This window comes from Cylas formicarius, unplaced genomic scaffold (assembly GCF_029955315.1).
Source record: "Cylas formicarius isolate icCylForm1 unplaced genomic scaffold, icCylForm1.1 PGA_scaffold_9__14_contigs__length_23061073, whole genome shotgun sequence".
Taxonomy (NCBI): domain Eukaryota; kingdom Metazoa; phylum Arthropoda; class Insecta; order Coleoptera; family Brentidae; genus Cylas; species Cylas formicarius.
The window spans coordinates 786,680-809,749 of record NW_026844365.1 but is presented as its reverse complement, the minus strand read 5'-3'; the positions used below and the strand labels follow the sequence as shown (position 1 = coordinate 809,749).

Below are 23,070 nucleotides of genomic sequence, written 5' to 3'. Positions count from 1 at the left end.
TGAGACATGTTATTAATATGGACGAGTTCTCATATTGGCAAGGAATGTCGCCAACGGAATGTTTCGGTCCACCGCGAGACTGGTTCCTCGGTTAGAAAGCGAGTAGAAGCGGCAACGCCGCCGGCATATTCACCATGTTTAACGTTCTCCGTGTCGAGCGGTACGCGTCGAGGCTCTCGAGGAATGTCAAAAGTTGTTTTAGTTCAGTGAAAAAAAGCAAGTCGTTCGGGTTTTGATGCGGACTATGTGCATGTCGTTGGGGCCGCGACCCGTAAGACTGTGCGTGTTGTGTGTGACGATCGGGCGCGTGGCTAGAAGAGGACCGACGGGCGCAGCTCCGGAGAGTAAATAATCGTCTCGGGGCCCCGGTCGCAGTCTCTACCAGTAAGTGCTTGACGTTTAAGGCGTATCGAGTAAGCACGGACGGACGCGCCTCGTTTACACAGGTGCTTCGTCGGTAGGCGTGCTCTTGCGTACTTTTCAGCCATTTAAAGTAAAATCCGGTTAAAAGGCGAGGATAATATTTGTGTTGTGGACGAAGGCGGGGCGCGTGCGCGCCGTCACGCGAGAGAAAAAAAAACGTTGATATCGAAAATAGAACGTCGAACAAGTGCCGCGAAACTTTGATTTGTGGGGCGCGTTTCGAAAATACGTGACGAAAACGTCTCGGTCCGTCGCCCATTTTTAGGTTAGCGTAGGAAAAGGCGCCCCGCGTGTCGAACCGTAACCCAAATACAGTCTCGGCCGAGATTCTTCGGTTAACGATATTCGTCGTGCGTTTTTACTTTCGGCAACAAAATGGCCGTTAACAACTCGCGTTTTGTCTCTACCGGCGATCGCAGTTGCGTTGGAAAAGTAGACAACCCTTTCTCGACTCGTTGTGGGTTATCGTGTTTACAATTCACAATCCAGAATAGCGACGAAGCAATGTGTAACTGTTGAGTAATTTTAGTGGGTGGATGTTATATATTGGGCGGCGTTGCCGCCTTTCGCAAAACAATCTCGGGTTTGTTAAAGGGGCCGTACGCGTGACGTTGCCAAGTGAGCGACGGATCTTGACCTTGTGCAATTATCGTGTCGGTAAACGTTCGGGCGTAAAAAAAGGTTTTCGTGAACGGAAAAATTCGCTGTCCCCTGGATCGTAGATAATAGATAATTATTTCTCAAATTTATTTTCTATTTGCCTTTTTAATTGAATTTTTTTTATCTACATAAAATTCACACTTATTGGAATGTCTAACGTTGCTTCTCTGAAACTGGCAATGCACTGTCGCACTTTTTGAAAAAAAAGTGAATCTTTGTATGTTATTTTCACTTACTAGTTTTTGAATTAATGGGGAATGCAAAAATCTAGTATTTTAATAATTATTAAAATTTATTTCTAAAATATACATAATTAAAATTGAAGAAAAAGAAAAACATGTTTTATTTATTAAATTGATATTTATTCATTTAACGTTGAAACTGCCAGTGCACTTTATATATTATTTTTACTTTATAGCTTTTATTTGTTAAATGTCTTAAGCACGGCTTTTTCTATAAAGAAAATTACGTAATTAAAATTGAAAGAGAAGAAAAAATAAAATAGCATTTTTATTTTTGAATGAAGTGAAGTGTTTTATATTATTTTTACTTAATTGTTTTTCAATTACTGCGGAATTTCAAAAATCGAGAATATTAATAATAATTAAAATTTATTAAATGCCTTAAGCATACCCCTTTCTAAAAAGAAAATTACGTAATAATTTAATAATAATAATTTAAAATTTCACGCGGATAGGCCCGCCGAGAACAGTGTAACCACAATTTTTTTAATGTACGTTGTAGTTGCCACATCAGGTTGACGTTTCCGGAGAGTTACCCTGTATATGACGGAGTATTTTTCTTACATAGGAAACAAACATACAAAATTTATTTAACTTCTAAATTTTGAAAAATATTTTATTTTTTCAAAAATTTACGGACCTAGTTATTAGTTTATTTACCCATTTAATAATTCATTTAATTGTTTTTTTTTAATAATACGGACATTAAAACAACTCATGATATTTTTTGAACAGAGCTTTTAAAATAGCATATTTTTGATACACATTTTTAATATAATAATCTTTAATTTATTAATTTGTTTTCAAATTCACTTTTACTGCTGAGTTTTTTCGAAAATTCAAAGTTCGCAAGCAACTTAAACACTAACTTTCTCTCTACTTGCCACTCTCGGGACCCGTGACAATCATCTACGTGTATACTAAGTTTTAAACTTTAATAATGATCTATAACCCTCCCGCTTTAGGAAACAGAGTATAGTAGGGGGTGTTGCAACAAGATAGTAACAAAGTGTAGTAATTACACTAAAAAAATCATTACCCGGACTTTTTTTAAGTAACGTAATATTAAAGTCTAAAGTTTATTGTTCCAGATAACGAATTATCTGCGCCAGATTGGGGCTTACGTAATAATTTAAAACGGAATAATAATATTTTTTATTGTTCTGTTAAATTTAGAACGGAGCAGTATTTTGATTTTGGGCCGCCGTGCCAGTGAAGATGGCGACGTTTAACCGGAAATTCCATTGTTAAAAGTGGTTTTTATCTTCTAATTTGATGCGATAAACTTGCAACTTTGTACAGGGAGTTGAACAATTTAGTCCGGGTGGTATTTTACGCTATTTTATGGTTTCCACTTCATTAGGTTGCTTGTTTTTGTAATTTTTTTGATTTTTTGATCATAAAACAATAAGTAAATTAATACGTGGAAAGTATTTAAAAAAATAAGACAAACATAATGATATACAGTTTATGCTGCTGCATTTTCGTTGTAGAGTTTGAACAAAAATACTAAATTTTACCCCTTTTTCTATTCCCATCCTGTTCCTTACCTGAGTGTAAGAAACTGAAAGCGCTGAAAGTGATGTCCCCCACTATATTCCATGTGCGTTTGTTATTATTTCATCCGAAAACGTAATTCGTTTAAATGGCCAATGGCTGACAGTTAACTTTATTACTAATTACTACAATATTTCCATATAAATTATTAATTGTTTCGAAAACCGGATTCTTTTCTTCATATGCTTTTGAGGGTTCAACATATAGGCTATAAAATGATATGGCGTGAGTAAAGTCTGTTCATAGATATAAGAAAGTGACTAACTGATACGAATTAAGGACAGAACCGGGCAAGCTGTAAGAATGAAACATGGCCGAACAGGTCCGTACTTTGCTTAGAATTTAATTATTTGGGGTTTTGTTAGGAAAGATACTAAACTAAAATTATTTTTATTACTTAAATTACTTAAAATTATATCACATAATAGATCAGTGGGACTATCGCTATCATCGCCTGTTCTAATTATTATTTGTTCTATATTATTTGCAATATGGATATACGATTGTTCTGCTTTTTCTATATGCTTAACAGAATTTGCCCAACTTTGTGGAGGGATGTTTTAAAAACTTCGGTTTCTATAAGTTTGAGGGCATTCGAGTTAACACGGGGAAAAACATTGTTACGACGAGTGGCAGATTTCAGTTGGTTAGTTTTGGTTGGTTTTATAGGTTCAAGCTTTGTAGAACCTCAATTAATTGCTTTTTGGTATAATCTTTGTGAAAATAGTAATGTATAGAAGAGCGGATGAGGCTTCTTTCACAACAGCAGTATTTAATAGGAAGAATAAACATTTTTGGTCCACCCATCATCGACACAAAATGCAGGCAGTGAAAATCCAAGGACGGACGTCAGTTAATGTATGGTTGTGTTATGTTGAACAATATGGTGGTCGGACCAATTATATGCGAAGGATCCTCGAATGGCCAACTATATTTAAATTTCCTTGCAACAGAAATAGGACAGTTGTTAGAAAATGTGCCAGTTAGGAAATAGGCATCAAGATAATGTGCAACCGATTACCGATTATCTAAATAATAGATATAGGCTTTGGATAGGTAGGCAAGGAACTATCAAATGGCCTGCCAACAGCTCCGACCTGAATCCTTGTGACATTTTTTTTTGTGGGGATACTAAAAAAATAAAATTTATTTTAATAGACCTGAAAGTTTACAAGACCTAATATCGTTTTACAAGATCTAATAGAAAATAATGGAGATTACGCGGAAAATGTTTAGCATTAATTATTAATATTCTTATTGTTTGAATATTATAATTTTATTATCGGGCGTTTTTCTTCCACAGAACCCATTTGAAATATCTTAAATTATTTAACCCATATTATCCCAAGCATAAAAAAAAAATAAAAAAATACTTTTTTGCTCTGAAATTAGTTATTTTGTTGCCCTTAAGAATACATTTTCCAGTTTTTCCAGAAAGACTATTTTTTAGTTCCTCACATGATCTAAATTCATCGGATATATGTCTGTGAGTGTACTCAATCTGACCTTTCTTCCATTTGACAGTAGAAGCAAGCCTGTCGTTTGAATTCCACTGTTTCATCATCTGATGAGTCCCATTCAGGTTCAGTAGTTGATGAATTACAGGACTGTTGAAGGACAGCTGTATCCTTCGGTGTATGTAACTCGAAAGTTCTAACTATGTCAGTTTTTTCCCCAAACTCTTGTAGATTTATGTTATCGTTCGTATTTTCTTCGTCAGTCAAGGTATCCACGTCGGGTGGAATGTAGACCGCGTCAATATGTTCTGTAAATATTTTTTCACGTTATTTTTAGCATAAATTTATAAGGAATTGAATGCTACAATACATACGTAAATCCAAATAATACTTTCATTGTTATTGTCCTCATCCATCACTATCTCCTCTATAGCCGCCTCTAATTCCTTTTGAGTCAAATACCTCGGAAATGCCATATTTAACGAACTGTAACGTTCACTGCACAAGGCACAAACTAATATTAAAGAACACGCTAATCGTTGGATGTTTATTCTACACGCGCTGACTTGTCTAGACTTGCAATAACAAAGTTTTGTTTCACAGATAAAACCAGTAGTGCATTCACGCACCAGTAAATATTTTCAAAAAATAAATCTACGATGTAATCTAGATGCTATAGACTTTACAAAAATGGCAATACAAATCCAAAATATATTTTTTTTCTATTTTAGGTAAAACATTGTTAGAACAATCGCAAACATAGATAATGCGGTTGCTATCAAGGCAGACGTGACCATTTTTAAACAATAATATGTAGGGCATTGAATTTAAAAAAAAAGACGCTGCTGTCATTTTGACAGCTACCGATCGTCGTTTGTTTACCCGACATTTGCATAAGATAATCTTTAAACTTTTGTATTTATACCTTTCTTCTATCTTTCAAAATTAACAGCGTAGGTGGGTGTCAAAATATAATGAATATCCCAGTACAGTATTCGGCAAACTTGGATTTTGATTGATTTTTTTTTAATTTCATCATATTTCCCGTTTTTTTTTTAATAGCAATTACAAAATATTTTAAAGCCCCTTTAAACAAAATATAGTGTAAATTGTCGTTGTCGAATACATCTGGCGTGTTTAGGTGGCGATTTGTCAAAGCACTGGAACTAGGGGCATTACATTAAAACAACAGATCCAAATAAATCTGGCTGTAGAGCTAGAAGGAATATATTCAAGGCATAGTTCAAAGACTTAAAACAAACCATGATGTTTGTGAGGCGAGCGTCAAAATATAATGATTAACTCTGTATATTTCGACCAAAAATATAGTGCTTTTACAACCTACCCCGTGATTAACTTTGCCTACTGTTTATTACTCTAAAAAATCCAGCGCCTTATAGAACACCCTGCCGAACAGATTCTCTTACCCGTAATAATAAATAAATAATCAGTCACTTAAAAAATCGTCACCATCGCTACTTTCGTCACCTAGTTCTGTGATCAATTCCGCCACTGATCGTTGCCGATAACTATTTTCTTCTTGTATTATTCGTTTTACACAATTAGACCAGCTTTGTGCTGATATTTTAGCTACTTCTTGCCGAATTACGTTTATGATACTATCGCTAGATTTTGATGCAGTGTTATTTCTTCTTATATGCGCTTTCAACTCAGACGAAATCATCTCAATCCGGTACAGGGGTAACCTCAAGATTTCGTGTTCGTTTTGTATCGAATCGATTTGTAGTTATATTAAAATATTTTATTCTTAATCATTCCGGAAGTTGGTTTTTCGTAAACCTAGCTCTCTTCAAAATACAAATCAGTTCCGTACAGAAATTCTTTAATTTCTTCTAAGTTTGAAGAATTATTTGGAATTTTTCTAATTTGCCCTGAATGCAATGCAATAAATGCACTATATTTTTGGTCGTATTATGCACGTGTTCTCGCGATATGACAAACATCTCAAATTACATTAATTATTGAAAAATTAGTTTCTTACTTTATGGTTGTGGTTTGCCCCCCCCGCCCCCCAAAAAAAAAACACTGGTTTCTCCGCCCCCGGAGGCGGGGCGCGCGCGACTCTCTCACGACCGGTGTTGTTCTTCCCCTCGCAGATAAACACGGCGGACCACCGTCGACCGTTAAATGGACGCGGCGTCCATCATAACGCAGGTGGCGCGGGACGACGACGGCGTCGACGACGGCCCGGATCACCAGCACGCGGCTGCCGCCGCTGAGAAACACCTCCAGGTCCACCCGGGGGCCGCGTCGCAGAAGAGGTCGACGCGCAACTTTCTCCGCGCCCTGCTATGCTGCTTCGGCGAGCGCGGGAGACGGGGCGCCGCCTCCAAGGGCGGCGCCGCCGACCACCACCACCTCCACGGCGCCGTCGACGGTTCGCCGCCGTACGGCATCGCGGACGAGCGTCTCGCTTTCCTGTTGCCGCCCGTGCGGCAACAGGACGCCCACAAGAAATGCATGGTGATCGATCTGGACGAGACCCTGGTGCACAGTAGTTTTAAGCCGATCAACAACGCGGACTTTATCATACCGGTCGAGATCGACGGCACCGTGCACCAGGTCTACGTGCTGAAACGTCCGCACGTCGACGACTTCCTCAAGCGCATGGGCGAACTGTACGAGTGCGTCCTGTTTACCGCGTCCCTCGCGAAATACGCCGACCCGGTGGCCGACCTCTTAGATCAGTGGGGCGTTTTTAGGGCGCGGCTGTTCCGCGAGAGTTGCGTTTATTACCGCGGCAATTACGTCAAAGACCTGAACAAACTGGGCAGGGACCTGCAGCAGATCGTCATCGTCGACAACTCGCCCGCTTCGTACATATTTCACCCGGACAACGCGGTGCCGGTCGCGTCGTGGTTCGACGACGCGAACGACAAGGAGTTGCTCGACCTGGTGCCGTTTTTCGAGAAACTAAGCAAAATGGACAACGTTTACACGGTGCTGTGCAATTCGAACCGGCCGATCGGCAATAATCGGGCGACGGTCGAGCAGCTCGACGACCAACAGACGCAGCAGCAGCAGCCGCCGCGCGTGTAGTCCAGGTGGCGCGGCGGCCGCGGGCGTCGCTGACCACACGCGCGGGAGGGATCGCCCCGGCGCGACGTCGGTTTCGCGCTTACAAGAGTGCTAACGTCTTACAAACGTAAATTCACACTCGTAAGACGCCTTACAGGCGTAACTTTACCCCTGTAAGACGTCTTACAGACGTAACTTTACATGATTCGTTGCCCGCTCTGAAACGCCGTTGTGTGTTTTGGGAACATATCCGGCAAGTTAGAAGCAATTTGAAATACCAAATAGCCACTTGATGAAAATCCATTTAACAAAATAAATAAGAACTAAAAGTTTAGATTTTTTCAACAACACCTCGTGTAGGACGTCATTCGCGAGGTCTTTATAGTGCAACTCTACGCCTCCGTCAGCTGACCGTAGCGAACAAAATTTGTAAGATAACACACCGAGTTGGCAGTTTTGTCAAGCAACAACTTTTCGATTTTTCATGAGTAAAATCGCTTTTTTTTTCAAACCTCGTCGACCCTCTTACTTTTACACTTGTAAGAGTGAAATTATCCCAGGACACCGAGCAATAGCTTTTCGACCGAGTAAATTTTCAGTTGTAAGACAATTCGGTTCCCACTCGCCGCGTCCGTCTTAACAATGTAAGATGCCATTTACGTTGTCTTACAAATGCAATTCTTCTTCAGTTTTGGTTAGTTCCGACCTTTCAGTTCCTCTTGCACCGGTAAAATTAAAATTGGGTTTCAAGCATCGCCGATCATTTCATATTTACACTTGTATGGGCGATGAGTTTGTAAGTGTAAATTTACAGTTGTAAGACGTCAGTCGCTTTGTGTTACAAGGGATTCTTAACCGGAAGTGCATTCTTCTAACAAAAATTTTGTAAATTAACCCAGGAAACCGAGTTGACAGTTTTTCCAAGCAATGGCTTTCCGGCCTTCCAAATCCTCTTACAAGAGTAAAATTACAGTTGTAGGGCTATCGGGTTTCCGAATTCACGAGTCCTATTATAAGAGTAAATTTACACTTGTAAGTGTAAATTTACTCGTGTAAAATGTCATTAGCCTCTCCTTACAAGTGAAACTCTATGCCTCCGGCATCTGGCGGGAAGGCGTTATTCCAATAAATATTTGTATTTTAAATGAATTAACTGAGGACACCGAGTTGGCAGTTTTGTTCAAGCAGCGGTTTTCCGACTTTCCTAATCTTCCTACATGTTTCGGACCTTGCAATTTGCAAGAGTAATTTTGCGCTTGTGAGAGCGATGGGTTTGCAATCTCCCTGGTCCTCTTGCAAGTGTAAATTTACCCCTGTAAGATGTACAAGTGTAAATAAAAACCTGCATTTTTAATGTAATGTTAAAATCTATAATACGAAGTCGCTCGGTTCGAAAAATTTCGTAAAATCGCTGGTTTGCAGGCGAGAAATTTGCTCAAAAACGGATAATATTCGGGGCGTCCACTGTCAATATTTAATATTAAATATCGACGTCCGTTGAGAAAACGCCCCGTATATCACGTATAATATGTGACAATCACTCGAAATCTCTCTCTTTCTCTGTCGACCAATGATGACGCGTCGCTCCGCGATCGGACATATCACGTACGCGGCGAGCCCCTCCCGCTATGTAAATAGCGTCCCCGCCCCTCCCCGTGGGGGCGGCGGGGCTTTTGTACGGCGTTATATCATATCTTGTATAGTCAAAAATATTTTTACACGGTGTAGAACTAAAACCTTTTTAAAACGCGACAGCATAGTAGACGACCCGCCGGGTCCACTGTTTAAGTGGGCGTGTCGACCCCCCCGCCCCGCCCCCGGCCCGCCCCCGTTTCCCCGCCGCCTGCGCCGCGGAAAAAATAAAATTTTTCTATCGATATTTTTCTACCACGTATTATATGTCTGCGGGATTTTTTACACGAACAAGGAGACGGACCGGGGGCGGGAGCCGACGGAAATAAAATTATTTTGTATAGGAAGTAGTTTTAAGCCGCGTCTGTTTTTTTGTTTTGTTCGACAATGAAATTGTTTAAAAAAAGTAATTACTAAAATTGTGAGCGTTTTTCTATATACATATATATATTTGTTGCCGTATTTTATCCGACGTATTGTTTTTTTTTTTTTTTCGTTTTAATTGGTTTTATTTCGGAATTTTAGTACTACATATATACTTCAATAAAGTAACCTCCAAGAGAAGGGGCCGCCTCGCGCAGTTGTTTCATTTTTCTAACCCGATCCGGATCCTTCGATGACGCTCGCCACATTTTTGTAATGTTTTACATTTTTTGCACTTACCTTATGTAGTTTTTGCAATGTCGGCATCTCAATTTATTTATTTCTTTTTTGTAATACCACGCCGTTACATTTTTTTATATATTCCTATATATTCCTATTTTTTATATATTCCTACGATATAATAATATCGTCCCTAAGTGCATTTTTTGTAATGTCGATATTTCAAAACAACATAGTATTCCTACAAACCGTCAGTCGTTCAAACTGTTGACCACGTGGCAATTCCGTATTGCAACGCTACTTCCATACTTTTTTCTTTATATGTATATTGATATCCCAATTGATACGATTAAATTTCAATAGGTGCGTTTTTTTGCAATGCCTGTTATACTCATTGATAAATTTTCGCAATGGCTTTTTCTCCGCAAACTGCATTTTTCTATGTATATTTATCATTGCTAGGCGCATTTTTTTTTTTGCGATTGAACATTTCAAATGTAACGTAGGTACTAGAATGAATAATCATCGGCATTAATAAATTCCTGCAACGGCCCGTTCTCTCTCAATAGGCCAATTTTTTTTTGTAATGTCGTGTCCGCCCGTCTATTCAGAATTTAATTTTTGCAAAGTCTTGTTTTTGCAATGTCGACATTTCAAAAATGACGCGGAGGTGTTCGAGTAACGATCGACATTGATACATTTTTGCAAACCGCCTGCCGTTGAAACATTGGATTGCAATTGCGTATTTTTTTGCGCAATACGTTTTTGCAATGCCCCAATCCTCGCGTTTAGATTGCAATGCCGCTCGTATGTTTTTGCGAATAATTTAAACGGTATAGATTTTGGCGATGCCGCAGTGGCGTGTTTTTTTTTTACAATCCAACATTACCAGAATATCCGCGCCAGGTAAGGGCGCAGGTCCGGATCTCGCACAGGCCCGTACTGATGAATTTTCGAGCCGCCGACGCCACATTTCGTCGCACGCCGGTGGGGTGTTCCCGTACGTCTCGGGGGGGGTAAGTACGACGTATCCGAAGCATGCTTTCGGAATAATAAGGCCCTCCTACTTCCCCCAGCTGCTTTAGCATGTCTTTCGAGACAACAGAACACGGGGTGGGTTTTCGGGTGCCGCGTGACCGACTAGCGTTCGATACGATATCAACCCCGCCCCCCTCCCCCTCCCGACCGATCCCGACCCCGCCCACCGTCCCGTCTCCCGTAAGACCGATAGTACGCTCTGCTTTGTTTTCTGTTTATTTACGGTTATTTTGTAAAAAAAAGAAAACTCGGCGTCAAAAGTCCCTCGGGGTGGGGGGTGTGGAATCGTACCATCGCGCGCGTCTCCCACACGGAGCCCATTAGTGTGCATGGTGAAGCATGAGTATATTTATATATATACCTATACATAATACTATATATATAGTTGGTTTGTGGCATGCCGCAGCAGCTGAGGGAAGCTAGGGGGCGCGCCCGTTATAGGCGCCGCCCTCCCCCTCTGGCGGGGAGTGGCGGGCGGAGGGAACACCCGCGGCGTCGACGCAGAGGTGGCGGATCGGTAAGGTCTCGCGTTCACCATGGGCACCAATGGGTATTCTGGTCGTGTATGGGACGCGTCTCGGTTCAATTCGGTAACTAACTGAAATGGTGGTTTGAAAAGTTCGACAATAAGAAACAGCCGCAGCTGCCATTGGCGGGAACCTTTTCCGTGTTGTTATAGCCGTTTTGTTTGTTGCGATGTTTTCCTATAATTGTCTTGGCATCTGGATCGATTAGTAGGTGAAAATAAAAAAAAAAAAAATTTGTTTGTTGATATACACGCCACTTAGCGACATTTATTTTTATACAGGGTATCAACACGAAAAAATGATCGGCAATTAGCTATAATTTTTTCTTCTCCATACGGAGAAATAAGTCCCTAAAGGACGCCGCTCTAGAGGGAAGAACTTTAAAGAGTACGTGACATATGTTCATAAAAACATATACTGAATTGTTTTTTGAGAAAAGATTGTTTTATTTTAATTACCTAATTGATTTAATTATTGGATTTCCTAATCGAAAATTATAATAAACTGGACACGTAAATAATTTAATTGCTACGAGATTAAGTTTTTTAAAATAATTCAATAATTGGACATGCAAATTACTTAATTGTTACAAGTTTAAGTACTTTTTTTTTAAATAAATTGATAATAAATAATTGTTTAATATTAATTATTTAATTAATTTATTTAATGTATTATTTAATAAAAAAAATGAATTAAACAGAATACGTAAATTACTTAATTGTTACTGCTTTAAGTAATTTTTTTCTCGTAAAAAAAAACAAATTACTAATAGTTTAATATTAATATCTAATTAATTTAATTAAGGTACGATTCAGTAAAAAATTTGAGTAAACTTTAAGTGTAAATTACTTAATTATTACGATTTAGCATTAATTATCTAATAATTTGAATTAATGGAATATTTAATAAAAAATTAGAGTAAACAGGACACGTGAATTACTTAATTGTTAAAAGTTTAAGTAAATTTTTCTCTTAAAAAACAGATTACTAATGGTTTACCAATATTATCCAATTATTTTAATTAATGTATTATTTAATAAAAAATTAAAGTAAACTGGACACATATTACTTAATTGTTACGAGTTTAACTAATTTTTTCTCTTAAAACAACAAATTAATAATGGTATAATTAATTTAATTAATGTACGATTCGATAAAAAATTAGTGTAAACTTTACTTAAATTACTTAATTGTTACGAGTTTCGCATTGATTATCTAATTATTTGAATTAATGTATTACTTAATTAAAAATTAAAGTAAAGTGGACACAAATTGCTGAATTACTACGAGTTTGAGTAATTTTTTCTCTTAAAAAAACAAATTAATAATGGTTTAATTAATTTAATTAATGTACGGTTCGATAAAAAATTAGTGTAAACTTTACTTAAATTACTTAATTGTTACGAATTTTGCATTAGTTATCTAATTATTTTAATTAATGTATTATTTAATATAAAATTAGAGTAAACAGGACACGTTAATTACTTAATTGTTATGATTTTAATTAACTTTTTCTCTGAAAAAACAAATTAATAATGGTTTAACTATATTATCAAATCATTTTAATTAATGTATTGTTTGATTTAAAAAAATAGAGTAAACTGGACATGTAATATTACTTAATTGTTACGACGCCCTTTAGGGTCTCATTTGTCCGCTTGCGAGGGAATAAAAATGTAGCAAATTATCGTACTCTCCAACAGTTTTGTTGTTTTGTAAATAAAAAATGAAAAATAGATCAATTTTTAAACCTTTTCCTGTCAAAATTGGCATTTTAAATCTAAAAAGTGTGTTTATTTTGAAAATATCGATAAATTTTATTGGAAAACTTGTTCTCTCTACAGTTTTTGGCAAATGCGCCGATTTGTTAAAAAATCGGACATGCTTGATTGCCTTTTTCCAAACTTTTTTTTTGTCGCAATCCACAGACTTAAAAATTACAATAAAATTAATAATAAATAAATGCAGGGTGTAACGGTGGATGCCATGTATATCGAACGGGTCCGCTTCATCCGAAACTAACGATCCCACCCCGTATGATAGGCGATAATTTTTTTGTTCTATGTGTGTTTTGCCCGCTCGTTAACGCTTTTCGTATTATTTTAGATCGGCTGCGACGCGTGTGACGCGAAGCCTGCAACTATGCGCGGCGGCAACGTCGCCTAGTTCCGTGCCTCCGCCTTTAGAAGTAATACCGACGACGACACGTGAGTACCACCTATAATATACTCTAAGCGGTCAGGGCTCACTCCGATGGTATACTAGAGCGAATAAACAGTTTGGCGATTCGTCAAAGGTATGTTTTCGGTTTATGAATGACTCCGATTGTATATTTGACTTTCCGAAGAAGTCACTCGAGCTTTGAAATAAGGTTTACATCTATATGCCAATACCGACAGTTGCAATCGGTTTTCGACCAATGTAAAGGATAAGGATATATATGACTCCGATTGTAAATTTGACTTTTGTAAATTTGAATTTGACTGAGGTTTTTTTTTTTGAGTTTATAAATGACTCCGATTGGATATATGATCGTCTACATAAGTCATTTGAGCTTTAATAAGACGGTTACCCAACATTTTAAAGCAGTCGCTAAGTTTCGCCGAAGGTATATTTTCGGTTTATGAATGACTGTATATTTGAGCATTTCAAGAAGTCATTCGCCAATGCTGCAAGTTTTTAAATGCCCATTCTACATTTGCGATCGGGGAGAACGGTCGCCAAGTTTGTGGTTTCATGGTTTTGAATGACGTAAAATGTATATTTGACTTCCCTTATTTTATCGTGGTTCTTGTTTTTGAGAATGTTATTTTTTTAGACTTTCTAAACAAGTGATTCAAGCTTTTAAAAAAGCGTTACATCCAGATGTCAATTTCACCAATGTGGATGACCTAAATTGTCAATTTGACTTGGATGCAATTTTTTCAGTGTATAGATGACATCGATTTTGAATTTGAAGTTCTAATTAAATCATTCGAACTTTGAAAACAAAATAAATGATGAAGGATTTTTAAATGCCTATTTCACATTGGAAAAATGTAAAACGGTCGCGAATTTTTATGTGACTTCCCAGATTACATTGTCGACGGTTTTCGCTCAGTATAAATGCCAAATCCGTATTTAAGGATTTTTTTCCCTTAATATTATTTTTCTAGTTCATAAATGACTCCGATTACATCTATACGTCACAACCAAAAATCTTTGAATGTCTGTTCTCTCGCTCGATGTATAAATAACTCCGATTGTGAATTTGAAATTATAATTACGCCATTCGAGCTTTTAAAAATATTAAAGGTAAAAATTATTACCCAAGATTTTGAAATTCCTTTTTCGCATTTAAAAAAGGTGAAACATTGGCAAATTTTTGAGTTTGACTCCCCAAACTCCATCATCGCACATTGAGGAACATTATAAATGACTCAGAACTCTTGTCGTTGTTCGAGGCCCTTTTTGCCGTATTTGGTCGTCAAAGATGACTCGCAATGTATATTTGACTTTCTCACACGAATTGCTCACGTTATGGTCACTCGGATTATATTTTTTTGATTGAAGCGACTCGAAGATAATATAAAAACTGCCGCAGATTTAGAACGACCTCGTTTTGTGGCACTTCATTCAAAGGGTAACTAAATCGGGTGAATGGGAGGGGGGGTCGCTTCGCACGTGTTACGTAGAATGATTATTCAGGCGCGGACCCCCCATTCACAGTTGGTCGGCGCCGCCTCTCGTTGATTTTATCACCAGCGGCGGCGGCACCGGTCGATATCGCGTGTTCATTTTCATGCGAGAGGCCTTCCCGTTTTTTTTTCATGTCGAACAATGGTCGATATCTGGTCCTTCGAGCCGGATTACACTTTTATTAAACTGTGCCTTTTAGGATATCCGTCATTTGGTCTTGAGAAACGTGTATTGACTGGACTGGTTTTACAAAAATGTATATTTAACTCTCTATGGCTGCGTCACACATATGTATTTGACTTCTCAATGAACAAGAACGCAATAATATTAAAATTATATTTGACTGTTTGGTGTCGGAAAAAAAATATATTTGACTCTCTAAGCTTGTGCTTTTATATTTGACTTTTCTGAATGAAGAGATTATATTTGAAATTATTTTGTGATATACGTCAACGTTTATATTTTACTCTCTAGCTTATAACATGATAAAATGATTCTAACATATTTGTGACACTTGTATATATGATTTTGGAATAATAACTGCTTCAGTTTCAAAACGATCTTAAAATTTTACATGGCCCCAAGCAATATGTCAAAAATGTATATTTGACTCTCGAGGTCCGTGCTAAAATTATTGTGTCAAAAAAGGTGGTAAAACATTTCGGACACGTTGTACGCGTTTACATTTGACTGTCTGACGTTATAAAAAATGTATATTTGACTCGGCAAGACCGAGAATAAGGAAAAAAATAAGTAACCGTCGGCGCCGTGTTTGCTTTTACCGCTGCACGTGAGAAAGCGATTTCTCCGAGAATCTGCATAAATTATGATTAAATAGATCGGTTTTCGCTCGTATTTCAGTAGTGTCGTTCAAAACGCACGTCGATGTTTGTGTTCTCGCCTTTTGAAGAGTCAGATTGTTTGCGCTACCGTTTCGAATGGATATTTCAGTAAGTCGGAATGCCTACGGCTTTTTTTAATCTCTTGTTGTTTGTTTTGTTTTTGCATTTTTGTTATTTTCGTCAGATCGTCATCATGCAACGAGGCGCGCAACGCCTAGGCGGGGGCGCGACCAAAAACAACGGCGCCTCCGCGGTCCGCCGCCCCCCCGGCTCTCTAGTGTCGGGCCTACGCCCCTTCAACCGGCCGTACGACGGCAAAATAGCCGGCCTCTACGACTTGGAGGAGACGCTCGGCCGCGGCCATTTTGCCGTCGTCAAGCTCGCCCGGCACGTGTTCACCGGCGAGAAGGTCGCCGTCAAAGTCATCGACAAAAGCAAGCTGGACGACGTCTCCAAGGCGCACCTGTTCCAAGAGGTGCACCCCGTCTCTTTCGGTGTATCGTTGGTTGCCTAACCATCGGCGGTCGTTCCAGGTTAGGTGCATGAAGCTGGTGCAACATCCGAACGTGGTGCGCCTCTACGAGGTGATCGACACCGCGACCAAGCTCTACCTGATACTCGAGTTGGGCGACGGCGGCGACCTCTACGAGTACATCCTGAAACACGACTCCGGCCTGCCGGAGGAAATGGCGCGCGAATATTTCGGGCAGATAGTGCGCGCGATCTCGTACTGTCACCAGCTGCACGTGGTGCACCGGGACCTGAAGCCCGAGAACGTCGTCTTCTTCAAGAAGCTGGGCGTCGTCAAGCTAACCGATTTCGGGTTCAGCAACAAGTTCTACCCGGGCCAGAAGCTGGAGACGTCGTGCGGCAGCCTCGCGTACTCCGCCCCCGAGATCCTGCTCGGCGACTCTTACGACGCCCCCGCGGTCGGTAAGTCGCCGCACAGTAAACCGGGGAAACCCTACCTGTTCGACTAATAAATTTTACTTAATATTAATAAAAACGCAACAATAAAAAGAAAAAAATATTACAAACATCAAACTTTAATACAATATAACTACTATACAGGGTGTTCACAAAAAACTCTATATTTGCAAACAGTTTTTAATTAAATTAAGAAAACAGTTTAATAACACTGCGCAAAATGTAGAAACGTTTTGAAATAATTGTTTTTAAGCAATAAAAAAATACAGGGTGTCCCAAGAGTAACAATTTAACAAAAAAAAAATATTTATTTAATATAGATTAAAACAAAATATTGTTGTCGTTGTTTTTTGCAGACGTCTGGTCACTGGGCGTCATCCTCTACATGCTGGTGTGCGGGCAACCGCCGTTCCAGGAGGCGAACGATTCGGAAACGCTTACCATGATTATGGACTGTAAATACAACGTGCCGCCCCACGTGTCCAAGGAGTGTCGCGAGTAAGTGTAAACGACGTCGAAATATCGGGGAATTCGCTTTCGTCACGGCGTTTCTTCGTCTCAGCCTGATCGCCCGTATGCTGATCCGGAACCCGGAAAAACGAGCGACCCTGAAGGAGATCGCGAACCATCCGTGGTTGGCCGGCGACGCGAAGGACAACCAGAGCGACGCGCTCGCGCTGCCGCTCGTGTCGCGCGAGCAACTCTCCGAGGAGGATCACGGTTTCATCGTCCAGAAGATCGTCAACGGGAACATCGCGACCAAGGAGGAGATCCAGGAGTCGCTCGACAAGAACGAGTACAATCACATCACCGCCACGTATTATCTGTTGGCGGAGAGGAAGTTGCGGTCGAAAAGGGCGGACGCGGCCGGTAAAAATAAAAGGCCCGAGAATTTGGCCGTGTCGAAGGGTGGAGGAGGAGGCGGAGGCGGCGGCGGCGGCGGCGGCACCCAGAAGAGGGAGAACAACGGGACGGCGCCGGGCTCGTGTCTGCTGAACGTGCCGAGGACGCCGGGTGACTTGCCGCAGGTAAGTGCTTTTGGTCTACTTGACCGAGTGCAGGTCGCGGTAGTTCAAATGAACGTCGATGTGTGGTAGCTTAAACGTACGTTTCGAGCAATAAGTTTGACAATTTTTTAATTAGCGGCGTCGATTCGTTGAGGTTTGAGACGTTCACGTACTATTAGTTCAAATGAACGTTTCAATTTTGAGCAGTAGTTTCAATTCTTCGTATCGCTCTCGCGTTTAATTATTTTTTATTTTTTAGTTCGCCCGGGCAGCCAGTAGTTGTGAGCGTTGATTTTGATTTTTTCAGGCGCCGGGCAGCCAGTAGTTCGAATAAACATTTTTGTTCTCGTACGATAAATACAGCGTTCAACTTTTTTTTTATTACGGGCGCCGATCATTCCACTGATTGATCCTCCATCGGTAAATAGTTCAAACGTACATTTTAATTTGTCCATATGCACCGCTCCCGCGTCCAAATCTTTTTCTTGTAAGCGTTGATTTTGATTTTTTCAGACGCCGGACAGCCAGTAGTTCGAATAAACATTTGTGTTCTTGTAAGATAAATACAGCGTTGAACCTATTTTTTAATTTTTTTTATTATTATTTTATTGATTATTTTATAGTTCAAATGTACAATTAATTCCGGATAATTTTAATTACGGGCGCCAATTTTTCGATCGTGTATGTTCGCAAATTTGGTAGTTTAAATGAACATCTCATAATTTACGCGAATACACTTTTTGTTACTGGCGGCGAACTCTACTATCACGAACATATCAATTTTTCCCGGCAAGTAGTTCAAATGAGCATTTCTATTTTTTACGCGAATACTAGCGGAAGAATTTTTCTCGCATAATTTTTATTACGGGCGCCAATTTTTAGAGTATTTACCAGTAGTTCAAACGAACATACCAATTCCTACGCAAACAGCGATTTCGACTTTTGACGTGCTTCCCGGTCAGTAGTTCAAATGAGCGTTTCTATTTTTTACGCGAATACTAGCGCTAGATGTTTTTTTGTCAAGATCTATTTTGATATTGCAGACGTTTAAATGAACATTTGAAATTTTCGATTCTAACAATTTTAATTACGGACGCCAATTTTTCCAGTAGTTCAAACGAACATATGTGTAATGTGTAACTTTTGAACCGCGCCCCAGGCGGTAGTTCAAACGAACCAAGTTAACGTCGCGCTTTTGAAACCCTTTCGCAGAGGTCGAGAAAATGCAGCATCGTCCAGGAGGACGAGGAGGAGGAGGACATCTCGTCGTGTTCGGGGCGCGAGGAGTTGGGGCCGCCGCTGAACCGGCGGGGCTCGCGGTCCGAAGGCCGGCTGAACCTCGCACTCCAAGAGAGGATCGCGGACACCGAACGCAAGAAGAGCGAGCCGGCGCCGCCCTCGCAGAGGCCGTCCATCAGGTGGCATAAACAGGGCAAGTGCGCGGAAGACAAGGGCGAGGAAGCGTCGGTGCCCACCACCGTCATCACCGACTCGTCCACCATCACGATCCCGATCATAACGACGAGTAGCACGCCGACGGAGCCGTCGATACCCAAATACAAGACGATGCCGTCGCCGACGCGGGGCAACGGCCTCCAACTGAACGAGATTTTCGAGGAGGGCGAATCGGACACTACGCAGAGGCCGCAGGCGCGTCAATTCGTCAAACGCACGCCGTACGAGCAGAGGCGGTCCAAGTTTCACAAGACCCGCACCGCGTCCTGCAGCTCGTCGGATGCGAGCGACGACGACAGCGAGAAACGCAAGAAACGCGCGCACAAGCTCAACCCCGCCTCCGCCAAACCGTCTCAGGGCAGACGGGACAGCTACGACGACAGCAGCGACTCGCAGGAACCTGGGGCCGGCGGCACCGTCGGAGACGGCGGCCAAGGCGTCGGCGGAGTCGTCGTCGCCGCGTCCGAGAACCGAGGCGACACCGGGAACTCGCAGCAGAACAAGAGCGGCGAGAAGGGCGACGGCGGCGGCAGGAAGAACGCGGGGGGCGGCGGCGGAGGCAGCGTCGCGATGCTCGGGCGCCGCCACAAGGCCAGCCGAAGGCGGGGCGGCGAGACCAGGCTCAGGGAAAGCCAGTCCCTGAACAGGTCAGTAGTCGAAACTACCAGTTTAAAAGAGTAGTTCAAATGAACAACGTCCACCGAGCGAGGCGTGCGGAGCCGAGATTAATTGGGGTATTTTACAGACGCAGCCGTCCAATAAAATGAAATCACAAAATGTCACAAAAAAGAGATATTTTGTCAGTGGACTAGTTTAAATTATTTTTTTTAAATTTTATTTAAATCTAATTAAGAACTAATTACAGCTTTTTATTACAGTATTTTAATTGGTATAACGTCTTAAGTGTCGTTTAAAGGCTTCAAAGCTCAGAGAAAAAAAATCGAGATCCCGAAACGCGTTCTCTGCCCTGTTATAAGTAAGGGTAAAGTCTGTTCATAGATATAAGAAAGTGACTAACTGAGACGAATTAAGGAAAGGCCCGGGCAAGCTGTAAGAATGAAATATGGCCGGACAGGTCCGTACTTTGCTTAGAATTTAATTATTTGGTGCCTCTCATTCAACGTGGTGCCAGCAAGCAAGCATCTTTAGAAGAAGAAAAAAAGCTTGAACCTTCAAAAGGAATACGTCGGTGATAATTACGCAAAAAATCTAGGGCATACAGTTTTAAGGCTTCCACCTTACCACTGTATACTTAATCCCATTGAACATGTTTGGCACCAACTGAAATCTGCCAATCGTCGTAACAATGTTTTTCCCCGTTTTACCTCCAAAGTCCTCAAACTTATAGAAACCGAAGTTTTTAACATCCCTCCACAAAGTTGGGCAAATTCTGTTAAACACATAGAAAAAACAGAACAATCGCATATCCATATTGCAAATAATATAGAACAAATAATAATTAGAACAGGCGATGATCGATAGTGTGAATAATTTCAAGTAATTTAAGTAGGTAATAAAAATAATTTGTAATTTTATTTTAGATTTAAACATAAATTTGTACATAAATAAATAAATATTTTTTAGTATCTTTCCTAAGAAAACCACAAATAATTCTAAGCAAAGTAGGGACCTGTTCGACCATATTTTATTCTTACAGTTTGCCCGGGTCTTTCCTTAATTCGTGTCAGATAGTCACTTTGTTATATCTATGAACAGACTTTACCGGTAAACGTTGCCCGTATATGTCACGGTTAAGTAAGCGGGAATTTTACGCAGAATAACCGAAGTGCAAGAGGACGGCGCGGCGCACGCGCTCGTGATCTCCACTACCGTGATGGGCACGCAGGGCCCGTTGACACCGAAGGTGAAAGGTCTGGGCGCGCGCATCCTGCAGGGCCTCAGCATGTCGGCGAAGCGTCAGCCGGCGACCGACGAAAAGGGCGGCGCCGCGCATCACGTGTCGCGCAAGGAGGCGGCAGCGGCTGCCAAAACGAACATCGATAAGGAGGGCGTCAAGCCGTCGTCCGAGCGGAAAAAGACGCGAATCCTCGGCAAATACTTCCAAGTGCACCGGAAGCTGTGCATACCGCTGCCGGTGATCTTCAACAAGGGCAACCGGCTATACAAGGCGCAGTCGTGCGGATCGCTGGCCCGGGACAAGGTGGTCAAGGGCGACGCGACGCTTAAAGGCCGCCAGAGGGCGGTCAGCGCGTTCCGAAACAGTCTGGGCAACGAGGCGGACCTCGGCGCGAATAAGATCGAGCGCGCGCGACGCAAATCGGCGACGGTAGTTCACTTGAACAACGTGTGCAACGAGCTGACGGGCATGTGCGCGGTGCACCTCGGGCAAACGTCCAAGCGCAGCTTCTGCTGAACTCCGCCCCTCTCACCCGTTCAAACATATACATACATATTTGTATATTATACATATTGTTTTTCTTCCTCGTTTACTGCTAGCCAAAGTTTTACCCTAGGTTTAATTCGGAGTTTTTTTCTTTTTATATTTCTCGTTGTGTGGTCGTAGTTTGCGCGCGGAAAATGTCGCGGGTTCGATCGAACTACCGCGGGTAGTTCGAACGTCCCGCGGCTCGAATCAAAACACTTAGGATAATACACTGTTAGGGTTAGGGTCTACTTCGCGTTTTCCTTTTTTTTTTACATTGGCGGTAGGTCGAACGTACGACGGCGACGCGCACTGTGATAGGCCCCGGAGAGCGGCGCCCGTTGTTTTTCTTTTTTCCTTTTCGACGGGGTTATAGGGAGGGGGAGGATCGCGAGCGCGTCGGAATAAGACTGATTTTTTGAACATTTTTCCGCCCGTTTCGCGCGTGCCGCGTTTTGTTCTGTATATATTTGTGTATTCGGAGCGAGTGTGCAATAATTTACGCGGCGATTAGTTCGAACGCGCCTCGTGACCGTCGGAGTATGTGCTGTGCACAGCGAGTAGTAGGACGTCGCTAAGTTCGCGCGAGATCCCCGCCTCCCCGATCCAGTTTCGTACCCGACACTATTTGTGGTGTGCCTTTATATTTGTGTGTAGATGCTATTTATTGATGTCAAGCTGGTCTTGCCGTTAGTAATGGTTGTCGATATGTCGCGAGCACTCACCTTGTTTCATTGCGTCTAATAAATATATTACTTACGATGCCCTCGCGGTTTATTTTCCCCGCCTAATCGTCAGTTGGGTAGATTCAAAACTCACCACGTTCACAGGGCCGTGACTTACTTTCACGCCCCCACACCCCTTTAGGGCGTGGTCGAAAATTTAACCGCGTCCGCTTCGCTCGCTTAAGGCAGAGTCAAAATTTTTCACCAAACCACAAACCACAGAGAGTGAATAATTTGGCCACGCCCACTAGGTGGAGCACAGAAGACACTTGGACAGGTTTAAACACACTCATTTAGGGTCAAGTAAAAAATTTTAAATGGTACACAAGTGGGCGGGACGCTCGTTTAGGGCGGACTCGATTTGGTCGGTCCTACTAGGAAAGGCGTAAAGGTAAGCCACGCCTCTTTATGGCGGAGTCAATCGACTAGGTGGGGTGTAAAAGTAACCACGCCCATTTAGGTGGAACCAAAGGCGCACCTAGTGGGCGGGACGTCGCAGTAAACACGCAACATCGAACCCACCACTCTCATTTAGGTGGTACAGAAAAGGCACGCCCTTTAACGATGGGCATAGAAAAACACACTCATTTAAGGTGGAGTCAAGAATTTGGCCATGCTCACCGTTTGGGTCGTAAAAGTAACCACGCGCCTGGTTCGGTCGCAGATAAAAGTAAAGCACGCCCAGTAGACTGGGCGCCGCAGTAATTATGCTCATTTACGTTGGAGTCAATTTGGATACCCCCACTAATTGACGCATAAAAGTAAGACACGTCGACTAGGTTGGGCGTAAATGTAAGCCACACCCTTTTATGGCGGAATCGAAAGACAGGACGTGCACGGAAGGAGGGTGCACCACGCCCATTCGTTGAAGAGAA

At 41.4% G+C, this 23,070-nt stretch overlaps 2 protein-coding genes across 4 annotated transcripts; both read left to right on the top strand.

Moving 5' to 3' along the window:
* Window positions 1-134: 134 nt before the first annotated feature.
* LOC132707723 (SNF-related serine/threonine-protein kinase) lies at window positions 135-22,250 on the top strand. Of its 3 annotated transcripts, none has more exons than XM_060679653.1 (8): window positions 135-384; window positions 13,285-13,385; window positions 15,883-16,173; window positions 16,232-16,631; window positions 16,982-17,123; window positions 17,188-17,653; window positions 18,845-19,734; window positions 20,864-22,250. In XM_060679653.1, the coding sequence occupies exons 3-8, from the start codon at window positions 15,892-15,894 to the stop codon at window positions 21,459-21,461; spliced, it is 2,778 nt and encodes a 925-aa protein (XP_060535636.1). In that variant the 5' UTR covers window positions 135-384; window positions 13,285-13,385; window positions 15,883-15,891; the 3' UTR covers window positions 21,462-22,250. The 3 variants fall into 3 exon arrangements, with proteins under 3 accessions (XP_060535636.1, XP_060535637.1, XP_060535635.1); XM_060679654.1 differs by lacking the exon at window positions 135-384 and adding an exon at window positions 7,415-10,629; XM_060679652.1 differs by lacking the exons at window positions 135-384; window positions 13,285-13,385 and adding an exon at window positions 13,408-15,806.
* Window positions 6,488-7,399, top strand: LOC132707629 (carboxy-terminal domain RNA polymerase II polypeptide A small phosphatase 1-like). Its single transcript, XM_060679541.1, has one exon. It carries the CDS (start codon window positions 6,488-6,490, stop codon window positions 7,397-7,399), a length of 912 nt encoding a protein of 303 aa, XP_060535524.1.
* Window positions 22,251-23,070: the final 820 nt, after the last annotated feature.